The sequence below is a fragment of the Rhinoderma darwinii genome, chromosome 5 (assembly GCF_050947455.1).
Source record: "Rhinoderma darwinii isolate aRhiDar2 chromosome 5, aRhiDar2.hap1, whole genome shotgun sequence".
NCBI classification, from domain to species: domain Eukaryota; kingdom Metazoa; phylum Chordata; class Amphibia; order Anura; family Rhinodermatidae; genus Rhinoderma; species Rhinoderma darwinii.
In genome coordinates this window covers 159,190,318-159,205,668 of record NC_134691.1, presented here as the reverse complement: position 1 = coordinate 159,205,668, position 15,351 = coordinate 159,190,318, and the positions used below count along the sequence as shown (strand labels likewise).

Below are 15,351 nucleotides of genomic sequence, written 5' to 3'. Positions count from 1 at the left end.
AAATTACAAAACAGTGTTTTTTAGTGATTTTTCTCATAATAAAAATTAAAAACACTGAATTAATGAAACTAATAATTTTTTGAAAACCTCATAAGTCTTGTGATTATAAGAATAGTTGTGATAATCAAAGCGGTTCAAAGATATTATAGTTTAAAGAAGTGCATATCGGCCTCCCTCCGGATGTTTATGCCTGTTATCGTGAGGTGCTCGTGCCTCAGCTCCTTGCTACCTATAATTCAGGATTTCTGAGGGGTTGTCTACCTCCCTCTATGTATGATGCCACCATAGTTGTTGTTCCTAAACCTGATAAGGATAGTGCGGTATGTGGGTCATATAGACCAATATCTCTCATTAACACGGATTGCTAAATTTTTGGCCCTGAGGTTGAATAAGGTTATTCTTGACATAATACATGATGATCAAACGGGTTTTATGCCTACCAAATCTACCTCTATAAATCTTCGGAGAGTTCATATACACAATTCTGTGGTGCATGATTCTGTTGGGGATAGAGTTTTGGTTTCTCTTGATGCGGCGAAGGCCTTTGATTCTGTGGAGTGGGAGTTTCTTTGGGCATGCATGGCCAAATTTGGTTTTGGAGATACGTTCTGTAGGTGGGTGCGGCTACTCTATACTTCACCTTCAGCTAATGTGCTTACTAATGGAGGCCTGTCGGGTACTTTCTCTCTGTTTAGGGGTACTAGGCAGGGATGCCCCCTGTCTCCGGCGCTCTTTGCGCTAGCCATTGAGATGTTGGCTATCCGTCTTAGATCCTCTGAGGAGGTCCTTGGGCTTACCTGTGGAGGGACTGCCTCGAAGCTTGCACTATATGCTGATGACTTTATCTTGTTTTTACAGGATACTCAACATTCTTTGACGACTGCTATGTCAATTATAGATGAGTTTGGCTGTCACTCAGGTCTTCGAATTAATTGGGGGAGGTCAGTGATTTATTCCTTAGATGGTGCACAGCCAGATGTGGTGACTCGGGGCCTCCCTCTTCAGGTGGTCCCTAATTTCAAGTATTTGGGTATTGTTATTGCTCTTACTCCTGCTGATTTTGTAAGACTGAATCTAACCCCTCTTCTTGGATGGGTTCGTGATAAAACTGCAATATGGCGCAAGCTGCCCTTGTCTCTTGCTGGGCGGGATCATTTGATTAAGATGTTGATTTTGCCTAAGCTTCTTTATACTTTCCAGTATAACTGGACTCCTGTTCCAAGGTCCTTTTTTGCTACCTTAGATAGTATATTGACATCTTTTCTTTGGACGGGGTCCAGAACTGTTGAAGCGCCCTAAAGAGTTGGGGGGTATGGATCTTCCTAACTTCTATTTGTACTATGTGGTCTCTCAGCTGAGATATCTGGGTTCTTGGTTGTCAGTGGGGACTCATGTGAGAGATGAATGTTTTCTAGGAGGGGTGTTAGACTTGCTCACGTACCTTGAGGGGGGATCTCTAGTGTCAGGACTCAGGCTTACTCCACTGCATCGAGTGGCGAAACAGGTATGGACCGCACTTAAAAGATTGTTTGGAATAACGGGACCCCTTGTGTCTTGGTCCTTATGGCGTAACCCCATGCTTCGTGAACTGTATCAGCTTGATGGTGCTAAATTCTGGGAGGGACTTGGTATTACCCATCTCACACACTTGATAGAGGGAGATTTGTAGTTAACCTTTGAACAAATGCAGCTTAAGTATGAAATTTCTCCTCGGTCCCTCTACAGATATTTGCAGCTCCGACACGCCCTCAATGTGCAATTTCCAGGGTATCCTCATCATACTTTGCAGACACTTGAGATCATTAGCCTGTTCTGTACCAATGGCAGATTTGGACATATGTCTTGTATTTACTTATCTCTGGTGCTGAAAACATGTTCTAAAAGGGTTCCACCCGCTAGGGCAGGATGGCTGGAGGTTCTCCCTCTCCTCACTGATGATGATTGGGAGAATATGTTGTCTTCCCATCTTTTGGTCTCACCAACTGCTAATAATAGGCTCACGCAGTTATATATTACTCATTGTGCTTACCTGACACCAATCCGTCTACACAGAATGGGAGTGATCCCATCTACTGAATGTCTGAGATGTCACCAGGAGGCTGCTGATTTTTGGCATATGATCTGGTCGTGTCCATATATTGTATCCTTTTGGGGGGAAGTTTTATCCTGTCTTTCTGGGGTGATGGGGGCCCCACTCCCTCGGGAACCATTGTTTTGCCTTTTTGGCTTGACTGGTGATGACTCCTACTCACGCCACCAGAAAATATTTCTCCAAGAAACCTTGTTTATGGCCCGTAAGGCCATTGCGTTGAGGTGGATGGCACCTGCGGTGCCTGCTCTGACTCAGTGGAAGTCTTTGATAAATGGTATACTTCCATATGAAAAAGTTCTTTATCAGCATCGTAAGTGTCCTACGAAATTTGACAAGATCTGGGCATCCTGGTGCTCTCTCTCTGACACTACTGATAGGTAGTTGTGTAACTGCAAATTGATAACTGTTAATGAGGTGAACTTATTTCTTGTATTTGTAATGTGAAAATATGTCTGAAATGTTAAGATGTATAGCGATTAATTGTTTGTGCTTATTGTTTGGCGATTTCGCCTAAGTGTTTGTATCTAAATCTTATAAATAAAAGTGCATATCAAAAATGGAAAATTTGACCTGGACACATGGGCATCAATGACCCTTGGTCATGAAAGGGTTAATAATGGTGTATTTGGAACATTCCCAAATTTGGACAAAAAAGTGGGCATGGTCTCCAAGGAAACATAGTTTAGGTCAAAGTAAAAAAAATAAAAAAAATGGCGCACATTTTGACACAAATCTACGCCTGCTCACAGTAGCGTAGATTTGTTTTTCTGCCTCTCAGACTAGATATAGACCACAGATAAAAGTTTAACTTGGAAAAACCCTTTCATTTTTACTTACAAATTTATTTTACTCCATATAATAAGTAAAAGTTAACTTTTATTATAACCATATAATATATTCCAACACATTGTTTTCCACCCCTTTCCCTATATATTGTGTCATTAAGTTGGTGCACACCCAGATGTGGTAATCAATAAACTACTTGTTCATAAGGTGATTAGGTTGCTTATTAAAGGGGATGTCTACTTCTGAAAACACATTTTCTTATACTCATTTAGGGAATTCTGAGTTAACATAGGTGGTTCCTCCATTCAGCATCCTCATCTCTTGGGCAGAGCGGAGAGCTGGGATCCACACCGATCACGAGAACAGGGGTCCTGAACCCTAAGATCCTTTTCACTGCACCCCCACAGTGAGGAGGACATTGAATGGAGTGGCAGGTGCATTCACAACTGCTGCTCCATTCAAACTCCTCTTTACTGCAGGGTGTGCAGTGAGGAGGATCTTAAGGTTCAGGACTCCTGTTCTCAGGATCGGTGGGTTTCCAAGCAGTGGAACCCCCAGCAATCAGAAAATTATCACCTATTCCAGAGATAGGTGATAATTGTCGATTTTAGGACAGACACTTTAATAAATGGTACACGATACATTATATGTACAGAAAATTGTTTTATTAAAAAATATAACTCTTCCCACAAAAAACATGATCTCATGCAGCTATGTCGATGGAAACATTGAAAAGTTATGGCTCTTGGAATGCAGCGATAGAAGAACTAAAAAAGAATCGCAGCGTCCTGAAGGCCAAAATTGGTTGCGTCCTTAAAGGGTTCAACACTTACTGAGCTTTGAATAAATCCTTAGAATGTATATACTGAGCATGCAGTGTGCTTTGGCAACTGATTTTTTTTAAGTCATTTTCATTTGGCTTTTTAATTTTGAAAACAAAATGAACTGTCTATTTTACCAGATTGCAGACCTTGGAGTTGCTGCTTTTCAGAAATGGAGTACATTAACAAAGGAGGAGACAGCACGTCAGCGGACTCGTAGCAGGAATGAGATCACGGTGAAAACAAACAATGCTGGAACATTAATTTATATGGCGCCGGAACACTTGAAGAGTTTAAATATAAAGGCTACTGAAAAATCAGACATTTACAGTTTTGCAATTGTAATCTGGGTGATACTGACCAACAAGGAACCCTATGAAAGTAAGTAAGCATCTTCATTTTGCTGAAAGTGTATTTCTGAAATTTGCCCCCACACCATATCGGGGTTCCTGTTTCTGAATTAATACCTTTTTACGGTGGCGTAGCTATCGTGGACGCAGCGGTCGCAATTGCGACTGGGCCTCAAAGCCAGGGGGGCGTGCGGCCCTCTGCACAACGTTTATTAGACGATACTATAGTAACTGGGCCTATGTAATAAACGACATTGGCCCCTGTTACTATAGTAACAGTATACTTACTCTCCTCGTTCCCAGCTTAGAGGAGGTCCTGACGTCTTTGCCGCCACGATGCTGTGCGCCGCGCACAACGTTGCGCGGCTGGTGTCAGGAGCTACGCAGCTCCTGGAGCCGAAGTGGGGGGTAAGTGTTTACATCACTGTCTGCTGGGGCCCTGTATCTAAGCCCACCATTATGTAGGCTTAGATGCGGGGCCCATCAGACAGGATCACACATGGTGTGATCCTGTCCGCTGGGCCCTGTAGCTAAGCCTACCTTGTGGTAGGGTTAGATACAGGGTCCAACAAACAGAATCACACATGGGTCCTATATCTAAGCCACCAGGTGTATCGGGAAAAGCCGGGTGCAATCCAGTACCCGACATTCTGTAGTGACGGCCATGTACTGGGGCGGCTGCAGGCTGGTATTACTATGGTGGGAAAGTCCAAAAACAGTGGGCCTTCCCACCCTGGTAATTGTAGTCTGCTGCTGCTATGTTGTATCTGGCTGGTTATGAAAAATGGGGGGGACCCAACGTCATTTTAAAAAAAAAATTGGAAAAAACTATGTGGGGTCCCCTCCATTTTTCATAACCAACCAGATACAACATAGCAGCAGCAGACTAGCATTACCAGGATGGAAAGGGCAACAGTTTGTGGCCTTTCACAGTCTTAGGGTAGGTTCAGACGTGGCGGAATTGCTGTGGAATTCTCCAGCGGCCGTTTTTTACATTTGTTTCAATACATTTTTAAGCAAGTTAGTTCAGACGTTGCGGAAAACTCAGCTGCGAACCATATGCTGCAGTGCGGAATTTTCCCTCCGCAGCATGCATTGTCTGTTGCGGAGTAGAAGTGGAATTTCACTGCGTATTTCAGCCTTTGCAATGCAAAAACTGAAATCTGTGGCAAGTCCGCTATGTTTTCTGCAACGTCTGAATTACCTGTCAAGTATGCAAATGTTGGTGCAGATTCGTTGCGTAATTGCCCCAAATCTGCACCAACATTTGCAGCGGAAAAACTCTGCCACATCTGAAGGTGCCCTTATAATACCAGCCTGCGGCAGCCCCAGTGCCCGACCGCTATTACAGATGGTCGGATACTGGATCGCACCCAGCTCTTCCCTGTACCCCTGGTGGCAGTGGGTACCAGGGTAATAATGGGGGGTAAGTGTTAGCCTTTTCACCGGCTAACATTAAGCCCCGCATTAATAATGGACACTGTCAATCAGCCAGCTGCTATTACTAAGGCAGTAGTAACAAAGTAAAAAAAAAATACAGGGACATAGAGAAATTATTTTATTGAAATTAAAGAAAACACACAAACCGTTTATTGAAAATAAAAAAAGCAGTCATCGAAGTAGTCCTCAAACCCACCAAACCTGTAAAAAAACACAAAAAAAATGAGTAACACATAAAAAAGCAAAGCGATTCTTACTATTACCTTTCCTGGGTCCAGGATGGATGAAGTGTTAAGTTGATGTGTTTGAAGCTGGAAAAATAGGCGAACATAAGGATCTGAGAGACTTTGACAAGGGCCAAACTGTGATGGTTAGATAACTGGGCCAGAGCATCTCCAAAATAAAAGCTCTTGAGTGGTGCTCTTGATCTTCAGTGGTTAGTACCTACAAAAAGTGGTTGAAGGAAGGACAATAGCTGAACTGGCATAGGGTCATGGGCACCCAAGGCTCATAGATGATCGAGGGCTAGCCCATCTGGTCCAATCCCACAGAAAAGCTACTGTAGCAAAAATTGCTGGAAAATGTATGCTGGCTATGATAGAAAAGTGTTTGGTGCTGCATAGCCACAGACCGGTCAGAGTGCCCCTGCTAACCGCTGTCCACCGCCAAAAGTGCCTATAATGGGCTTGTGAGCATGAGAACTGGACCATGGAGCAATGGGAGAAGGTGGCCTGCTTTGATGAATGACGTTTTAACATCATGTGGTGTGTGTGCATCACTTACCTGGGAAAGAGATGGCACCAGGATGCACTATGGGAAGAAGACCACACAAGAGGCAATGAAATGCTCTGGGCAACATTCTGCTGGGAAACCTTAGGAACTGGCATTAATGTGGATATTACTTTGACATGTACCACATATTTGCAGTCCAAGTACACCCATACATGGCAACAGTATTCCTTAATAGCAAATTCCTCTTTCAGCAGGATGATGCACCCTGCCACACTTCAAAAATTGTTTAGGAATGGATTGAGTTCAAGGTGTTGATTTGGCCTTTCAAATTTCCCAGATCTCAATCCAATCTGTGGTATGTGTGATCGATGGAGGCACCACCTTACAGGACTTAAAGGATCTGCTGCTAAAGTCATGGTGCCATTTACCACAGGAATCCTTCAAAGGTTTGTGGAGTCCATTCCTCGATGTGTCAGAACTGTTGTAGGGCCTCCATGGATGAGACTTGTTTTTCCAGCACATCCCACAAATGCTCGATCGGAGTGAGATCTGGGGAATTTGGTAGCCAAGTTAACAACTTGAACTCTTTGTCACATTCCTGAACAATCACACTGCCTCTGCCAGCTTGCCTTCTTATAGTTCATGCTGACGCCATCTCTGCCCCAGGTAAGGGACGCACAGGCACCTGGCCATCCACATGATGTTAGAGGAAATGTTAATCATCAGACCAGACCACCTTCTTCCATCACTCTTTGTCCAGATCTAATGCCCACGTACCCATTCTAGGAACTGTCGGAGATGGACAGGGGTCCTTACGGGCACTCTGACCTTTCTGCAGCTATGCCCCCCCCCCCCCAAACGCTGCAATGCACTGTGTGGTCTGACACCTTTCTATTATAGCAAGCATTATATTTTTCAACAATTTGTGCTATAGTAGCTCTTCTGTGGCATCTCATTAATGCTCCACAAGACCTGCCGTTTTAAAGATACTCTGACCCTGTCGACTAGCCATCACAATTTAGTGCTTGTCAAGGTCAATGTTTTCCAGCGTTTGCACAATAAAATAATTTTTGTTTTTAAATCATTTATTTTTTGTGTTGCCATATTCTGAGAGCCATAACTTTTTCCATCAATAAAGCTGTCGGAGGTCTTGTTTTTTGTAGGACGGGTTGTAGTTTTTATTGGTACAATTTTGGGGTACATGCAACTTTTTGATCACTTTTTCTTCAGTTTTGGTTTGGGTGGTGACCAAAAAACAACTAATCTGGAATTGTTCTTTATTTAAATTTTTTACGGTGTTCACTGTGCGGGAAAAATAACATGATATTTTTAGAGTTTGGGATCGTTACAGACTCGGCAATATCAATATCTGTACTTTTTTTTTAATGTTTTCAGGTATTTACTATATAAGACTTATTAACTTTTTTTAAACTTTTTTTTTTTGTCCCACTAGGGGACGTGAAGGCATGAAGCCCTGATCACTATTCTAATATACTGCACAACCTACATAGTGCAGTGTAATATAGCTGTCAGTCATACACTGACAGCAAGACTATTAGGCTCCTCCTTTGGGCGGGGCCTAATAGGCTTCCATACTAGGCAGACCAGGAGGGCACTGTTAGGCCTCCGGTTGCCATAGCAACCATCGGCACCCCCACGGGTGCCGATTTAACCACCTAGATTCAGCAATCGCTTTTGACCGCTGCATCTAATGGGTTAATTGGCGGGATCGGAGGCTAGCTCTGGTCCTGGCTGTTACAGCAGTGTGGCAGCTGTGACAAACAACTGACACCCGCTGGGGATGGCGCTGGCTCAGCTTCTGAGCCCGCTCCATCATCACTTAGGCTTTATTCAGACGAACGCAATATACGTCCGTGCAATGCGCATGATTTTCACGCGCGTCGCACGGGCATATATTAGTCTATGGGGCCGTGCAGACATGTGCGTGATTTTTACTCAGCGTGAGTCCGCTGAAAAAAAGTCACGACATGTCCGTTCTGTGGGCATTTTTCGCCCACAGTCAATGGGGTGCGTGAAGTCAATGGGTGCGTGAAAACCACGTATGCCGCACAGAAGCACTTCCGTGCGAACTGCGTGATTCGCGCAACAGCTGTCAAAAGGATGAATGAAAACAGAAAACACCACGTGCTTTTCTGTTTACAAACATCCAAATGGAGTGTCATAATGATGGCGGCTGCGCGAAAAACGCGCAGCCTCGCATCATATGCTGCTGCCACACGGAGCTGTTAAGTGGCTTTTGCGCAGGCAAAAACGCCACGCTCGTGTGAATCCAGCCTTACAGTTACGTGGGAAAGTGCCAAGACACTAGTGCCCATGACGTAAGTGTACGTGATTGAGTGGGAAGGGGTTAATGATTCACACCTGGTTTTGGCTTCAACGACTGCATAGAAAAACCTAATCAAATCCTGCACCTGTGAATACAACCTAATGCTTACCCATCTTTCCTGCTTCCAACATATCACCTGAAGGAACTGATTGTTCACTTGCTGCCTCTTATATCCCACCATTGAAGGTATGGTCGGACGTAGCGGTCTCTGCATGTGGCCTCAGCCTTGCTCGTTTGCAGTGGCCAATGGCCACACAACTTTGCCGGTGGTTTACTACAAGGTTTTGAACTGCCAAGTCACTAAGCAACATATAGTACATCACATATGTTATAGGATCATTTTACTTTTCTTTAGTAAGGCATAGGTTTTCCATTGGCATCACCATTGATTTCAATGGTGACGGATCCAATGCAAATGCTTTCCATTTGCCACCGTTGTGTAAGGGTTCCGTCGTTTTGACAGAATAAATAGCTTAGTCGACTATGGTATTGATTCTGTCAAAACTACTTTGGGTTCCCCTGACAGAAAGCTCTGACGAAACCCATGAACGGATTCCCGACACAGATGTGACGAAGCATAACCTAGCCAGCACAAGATGTAAGTATTTATATTATCATAACACTGAGTAAATAAAATTCCCTTTGGAATTACTAACAAATAAAGAATTCCTAGTTAAAGGGCTAATCCCACCACAAGTACAGCGCCTGGTTATCTCCTGCAGTCCCATAGAGAATGAATGGAGCAGCAGTGCACGCACACGTCACCGCCGCTCTGTTCATTCATAGGATACGGGACCCCCCGTTCTATTGATCGGTGGGGGTCCAAGTGGTGGGAGTCCAGCGATCAAACAATTATCACCTATCCTGTAAATAGGTGATAAGTTGTTGAGGTGGGATAACCCCTTTAAAGTATTTGTTCACCATTGAACACTATTTTACAGTTTACATCTGGATGTAATCTACATTAAAAGTTGAGTGGCTTTTACAGATATATTTCATTATTTAAATTTCTGATAATCACATGCGTATTCAGCAAAAAGGCACGTGTCTTCCATTGAGATGAATGGTGTGTGCCGCACCAAATTTTGGTGCGATCAAAAGCTGCAGAAGTAGGAAGTTGCACAATTTATGTAGACAATTGTTTTCTAAGTAAGTTCGGTCGCGTTACCAAAGTCGCCATCTAGCCCTAACCTACATCTCAGCTGAGCTTCTATAATGCATTGCTTTCTGCTGCACTGAATTTTACAAGATTTAATTGTATCTTCATCATATTACTGTACATTGTATGGAATAAAGTCTGCTGACAGTTTGCTTAGAATCTTGTTAGATTTTCAGTAGTTGTTTAAGTGCTTCATAGAGGCCTTTCCTTTTGGAAATCACTGGTACTTTAAGATTCCCCAATATGGTCTTCTGACATGACACTATTGAATAATATAACTTTCACTGTATTTCCCCTGTATTCGTATGCTTGCCTAAAATTATTGCAGTATTTTGTGCACTTTGTTCCAGCAAAATACATGTAAAAGCAACATTTCTGTAGTAATTGGACTAACCATGCACATGGGAATAATGTATGTCTATATCTTTTTGTCTTATTTTGTAGATGCAATTAATAGCATGCAGTTTTCGCATTGTATAACTTCCGGTAACAGACCAGATGAACAGGAGAGTCTTCAATGTGCCCTTAAAGAAGCATCAGATCTGATGGTGCAATGCTGGAAAGATAAACCCGAAGAAAGACCTTCTTTCCAAGGCGAGAAGTTTTTTTCACCCCTGATTTTGTTTTTGGTTATTGATTGAAATTGAAACACAGATTTTTTTCACTGTTAGGCTGGATTCACACGAGCATGTTCGGTCCGTAAAGGACGGAACGTATTTCGGCCGCAAGTCCAGGACCGAACACAGTGCAGGGAGCCGGGCTCCTTGCATCATAGTTATGTACGAATCTAGGAGTCCATGCCTCTCCGTGGAACTACATGATTACAGTACGGGACAACTGTCCCGCAGCGAGGCAGGGACTCCTAGCGTCATACATACAGTGAAGGAAATAAGTATTTGATCCCTTGCTGATTTTGTAAGTTTGCCCACTGTCAAAGACATGAACAGTCTAGAATTTTTAGGCTAGGTTAATTTTACCAGTGAGAGATAGATTATATTTAAAAAAAAACAGAAAATCACATTGTCAAAATTATATATATTTATTTGCATTGTGCACAGAGAAATAAGTATTTGATCCCTTTGGCAAACCAGACTTAATACTTGGTGGCAAAACCCTTGTTGGCAAGCACAGCAGTCAGACGTTTTTTGTAGTTGATGATGAGGTTTGCACACATGTTAGATGGAATTTTGGCCCACTCCTCTTTGCAGATCATCTGTAAATCATTAAGATTTCGAGGCTGTCGCTTGGCAACTCGGATCTTTAGCTCCTTCCATAAGTTTTCGATGGGATTAAGGTCTGGAGACTGGCTAGGCCACTCCATGACCTTAATGTGCTTCTTTTTGAGCCACTCTTTTGTTGCCTTGGCTGTATGTTTCGGGTCATTGTCGTGCTGGAAGATCCAGCCACGAGCCATTTTTAATGTCCTGGTGGAGGGAAGGAGGTTGTCACTCAAGATTTGACGGTACATGGCTCCATCCATTCTCCCATTGATGCGGTGAAGTAGTCCTGTGCCCTTAGCAGAGAAACACCCCCAAAACATAATGTTTCCACCTCCATGCTTGACAGTCGGGACGGTGTGCTTTGGGTCATAGGCAGCATTTCTCTTCCTCCAAACACGGCGAGTTGAGTTAATGCCAAAGAGCTCAATTTTAGTCTCATCTGACCACAGCACCTTCTCCCAATCACTCTCAGAATCATCCAGATGTTCATTTGCAAACTTCAGATGGGCCTGTACATGTGCCTTCTTGAGCAGGGGGACCTTGCGGGCACTGCAGGATTTTAATCCATTACGGTGTAATGTGTTACCAATGGTTTTCTTGGTGACTGTGGTCCCAGCTTCCTTGAGATCATTAACAAGTCCCCCCCCCCCCCCCGTGTAGTTTTCGGCTGAGCTCTCACCTTCCTCAGGATCAAGGATACCCCACGAGGTGAGATTTTGCATGGAGCCCCCGATCGATGTCGATTGACAGTCATTTTGTATGTCTTCCATTTTCTTACTATTGCACCAACAGTTGTCTCCTTCTCACCCAGCGTCTTACTTATGGTTTTGTAGCCCATTCCAGCCTTGTGCAGGTCTATGATCTTGTCCCTGACATCCTTAGAAAGCTCTTTGGTCTTGCCCATGTTGTAGAGGTTAGAGTCAGACTGATTAATTGAGTCTGTGGACAGGAGTGTTTTATACAGGTGACCATGTAAGACAGCTGTCTATAATGCATGCACCAAGTTGATTTGGAGCGTGTAACTGGTCTGGAGGAGGCTGAACTCTTAATGGTTGGTAGGGGATCAAATACTTATTTCTCTGTGCACAATGCAAATAAATATATATAATTTTGACTATGTGATCTTCTGTTTTTTTTTTATATAATCTATCTATCACTGGTAAAATTAACCTAGCCTAAAAATTCTAGACTGTTCATGTCTTTGACAGTGGGCAAACTTACAAAATCAGCAAGGGATCAAATACTTATTTCCTTCACTGTAAGGCGGGATTCACACGAACGGGTCGCGCCCGAGTGCCGGCCGGTAAAATCGGCCATTCTGCCCGGCCGGTTTGCATAAAGTTTTGCATCCGTGCCGGGCCGGGCAGATCCAGACAGTGACATCAGCGGCAACTCCTGAAGGGGAATCCCCATGTGTTCGGGGATTCCGCTTCAGGAGTTTCCCCTGATGTCACTACCTCCCTGCTCTGCTATAGTGGCGTTGCTGCAGTAGTAGCAGCCGCAGCAGCAGCAGCTGCTGCTACTAGCGGCGCCATCGAAGGTGTCGCCGGGCCAGGAAAACAAGCAGGGGACGGGAGCCAGCGCAGCGCTCCCTTCCACCTGCTGTACACCCCGGCCCTGCCACACCGTGTACAGCGATGCCATTCGTCAGAATGGCATCAACTCCTCCTCCTCACATGCACTCTGCGCTGTGAGGAGGAGGAGATAGAGCGCAAGCGCCGGGAAACCCGGCCATCACTCGGAACACATTCCGGTGATGGCCGTGTTATACCCGGCCCCATAGACTTCTATGGGAGCCGGGCGGCCGGGTACCCGGGCGAAGATAGAGCATGTCCTATTTTTTGACGGCCGGATTTCCCGGCCGTCAAAAAATCGGTCGTGTGAATAGCCCCATTAGGGGTCTATTATTCCTAATGCAGCCGGGTGCCGGCCGATTTATGAACGGCCGGCACCCGGCCGGGAAACCCTGCCGTGTGAATGAGGCCTTACTATGATGCTAGGAGCCCGGCTCCCTGCAGTGTGTTCGGTGCTGGACTTGCGGCCGAAATACGTTCCGTCCTTTACGGACCGAACATGCTCGTGTGAATCCAGCCTATGAGTAAAAGGTGGTAATCTTAGGCCCTGTTCACACAGAGTTTTTTTGCAGGCAGAAAACTCTGCCTCAAAATTCTATCTGGAATTTTGAGGCAGATTTTGATCTGCCTGCGAGCCGTTTGCGGCATTTTTCGCTGCGTTTTCGCCCACAACCATTGAGCGCCCCGGTTAAAAACGCAGTGAAAGACGCTATCTCTGCCTCCCATTGATGTTAATGGGAGGTCAGAGACGTAAATGCCCGAAGATAGAGCATGTCGCTTCTTTTTCCCACGAGACGGTTTTTCCGCTCGAGGGAAAAAACCAGCTCTGCCTCCCATTGAAATAAATGGGAGGCATTTTCGGCCGTTTTTTGGCACCCATGTCAAAAAACTCAGTGTGAACAGGGCCTTAAGGTGTAAATTCAGTTATGAGAGAAGCCCCAACTTCCGCCAGAAGTTTAGAAGTCAGAAGAAAATTCCAGCATCTTTTGTTTGCAGATGTGAATAGACCACCCACACCTCGAGCTGCGTTTCCTAACATCGCTTTTCATTGGAGTCAATGAAAAACGGCTCCAATTACGTCCCAAGAAGTGTCCTGCACTTCTTTGACGCGTAAAATGACAGCTCGTCTGCACAGAACATCGTAAGACCCATTGCAAGCAATGGGCAGATGTTTGCCGACGTATTGGAGCCGTCTTTTCAGGCGTAAAACTCCTCCATTACGTCTGAAAAGGGGTCGTGTGCACATATCCTAAGGGTTTAAACTTATTATACACAAAAAGAGAGTGGGTAGCATCCAAAGCCAAAGAAATAGAATGCGCTTTGCAAGTCCAAAAGGGCTCCGCCCAACTGTCCTTTCTATTACAACAGATTGCACCCAAAACAAGCTGTTGCCTACAAATTGTCCTTGGAATGCAGTTTGCCTACAAATTGCTTGGAAGGGCTTTTGCTGAAAATGGTACTGGCAGTGACTCACAATTACAACCGTACTGACAATTGCCCAGTTGTCAAAATTTGCAACCAGAGCAGGTTTTACCAAAATTTTCCCCTAAGGAAGCGCCTACTACATTTGCACAATGATCGGGCATCATCTAATGTAGACACTTTCCAATGTGCTTATTATGGGCCATTGACACTGAAAAAACAAAATTCTGCTGTTCACTGCACCTAATGTACTGCACTCAATGTAATGGTGGAACTGTTCAATAATGGGGTTGTCTAAGATTAAAAAAAGAATCTGCTTATTTTCCAGAAACAGTGTCACATCTGGGCAGACACATCCCATACGTGGCACTACTACTGGAAGTCATACCGCAGACCAGTATTTCCTTGTCTCCTTTGAAAATTAGATTGTCAATGCTTTTGATAGCAGGGTGCTTCCAGCTTGCATAGTCTCATATGCCCTCCTCTGCTTCCTTTAGAGCAGTGATTTCCAACCTTAAACCCCTCCCGACATCCGCCTTATGTATACGCCGTTGTCGGGCAGGTGTTCCCACAAACCCCAGTACTATTATGATGCGATGTTAGTGCGGGCTCAGGAGCTGAGCCCGCACCATCTCCGCCGGGTACCATGTGTATGTTACAGCTGACACCCTGCTGCAACGGCTAGGACCGAAGCTAACCTCCGATCCGGCCGATTAACCCCTCAGATGCTGCGTTCAATAGAGATCGCAGCATCTGAGGGGTTTTAGCAACGTGATCGCTGGGTTGCCGGTGGCTGCAGAGGCAACTGGAGGCCTAATACTGGCAGCTATGGAAGCCTCCAATGCCCCGCTTGGAGGCATGGCCTAAAAGGCTTCCGGTAGCAACGGCACGATGGAGCCGGCTCTGCTTCCGGCTCAGAAGCTGAGCCGACGTCATCGGCAGTAGATGTCCGCTGTATGTTACAGCGGACACCCTGCTGTTGCGGCAGGAACTGGAGCTAGCTCCGATCCCTGCCATTAACCCCTTATATGCACCGATCCCTTTTGATCGCTTCATCTTTGTGGATTGAAGCAAATCGGCAGCGCTGCCATGCGATGGCAGGGCTGCCGACTTCTGCTATGACAACAGGAGGCCTAACAATGGCCTCCTGGTCGGCCATTTCGAAAGCAGATTAGGCCCCGTCCGGAGGCGGAGCCTAATCAGCTTGCTGTCAGTGAACGATTGACCGTTCTAATACATTGCACTACATAGTTAAATTAAATAGTTAGACCTAAGAAATAAAAGTTGTCAAAAAAATAAATAAGTTTCAAGTAATAAAATAAAACACAATCACCCTTTTCCTATTATCAAGTCATTTATTATTGAAAAAAAGAAATGAACCATACATATTTCGTATCGCTGCGTCCGT

At 44.7% G+C, this 15,351-nt stretch overlaps 1 protein-coding gene across 1 annotated transcript in view; it reads left to right on the top strand.

The window, feature by feature from the left end:
- Positions 1–15,351, top strand: part of RIPK1 (receptor interacting serine/threonine kinase 1) — a 108,620-nt gene that overhangs the window by 53,463 nt on the left and 39,806 nt on the right. The window contains exons 5-6 of the mRNA XM_075828468.1: positions 3,840–4,080; positions 10,172–10,321. Coding sequence (XP_075684583.1) covers positions 3,840–4,080; positions 10,172–10,321 — 391 coding nt within the window. The remainder of the gene's footprint in view (positions 1–3,839; positions 4,081–10,171; positions 10,322–15,351) is intronic.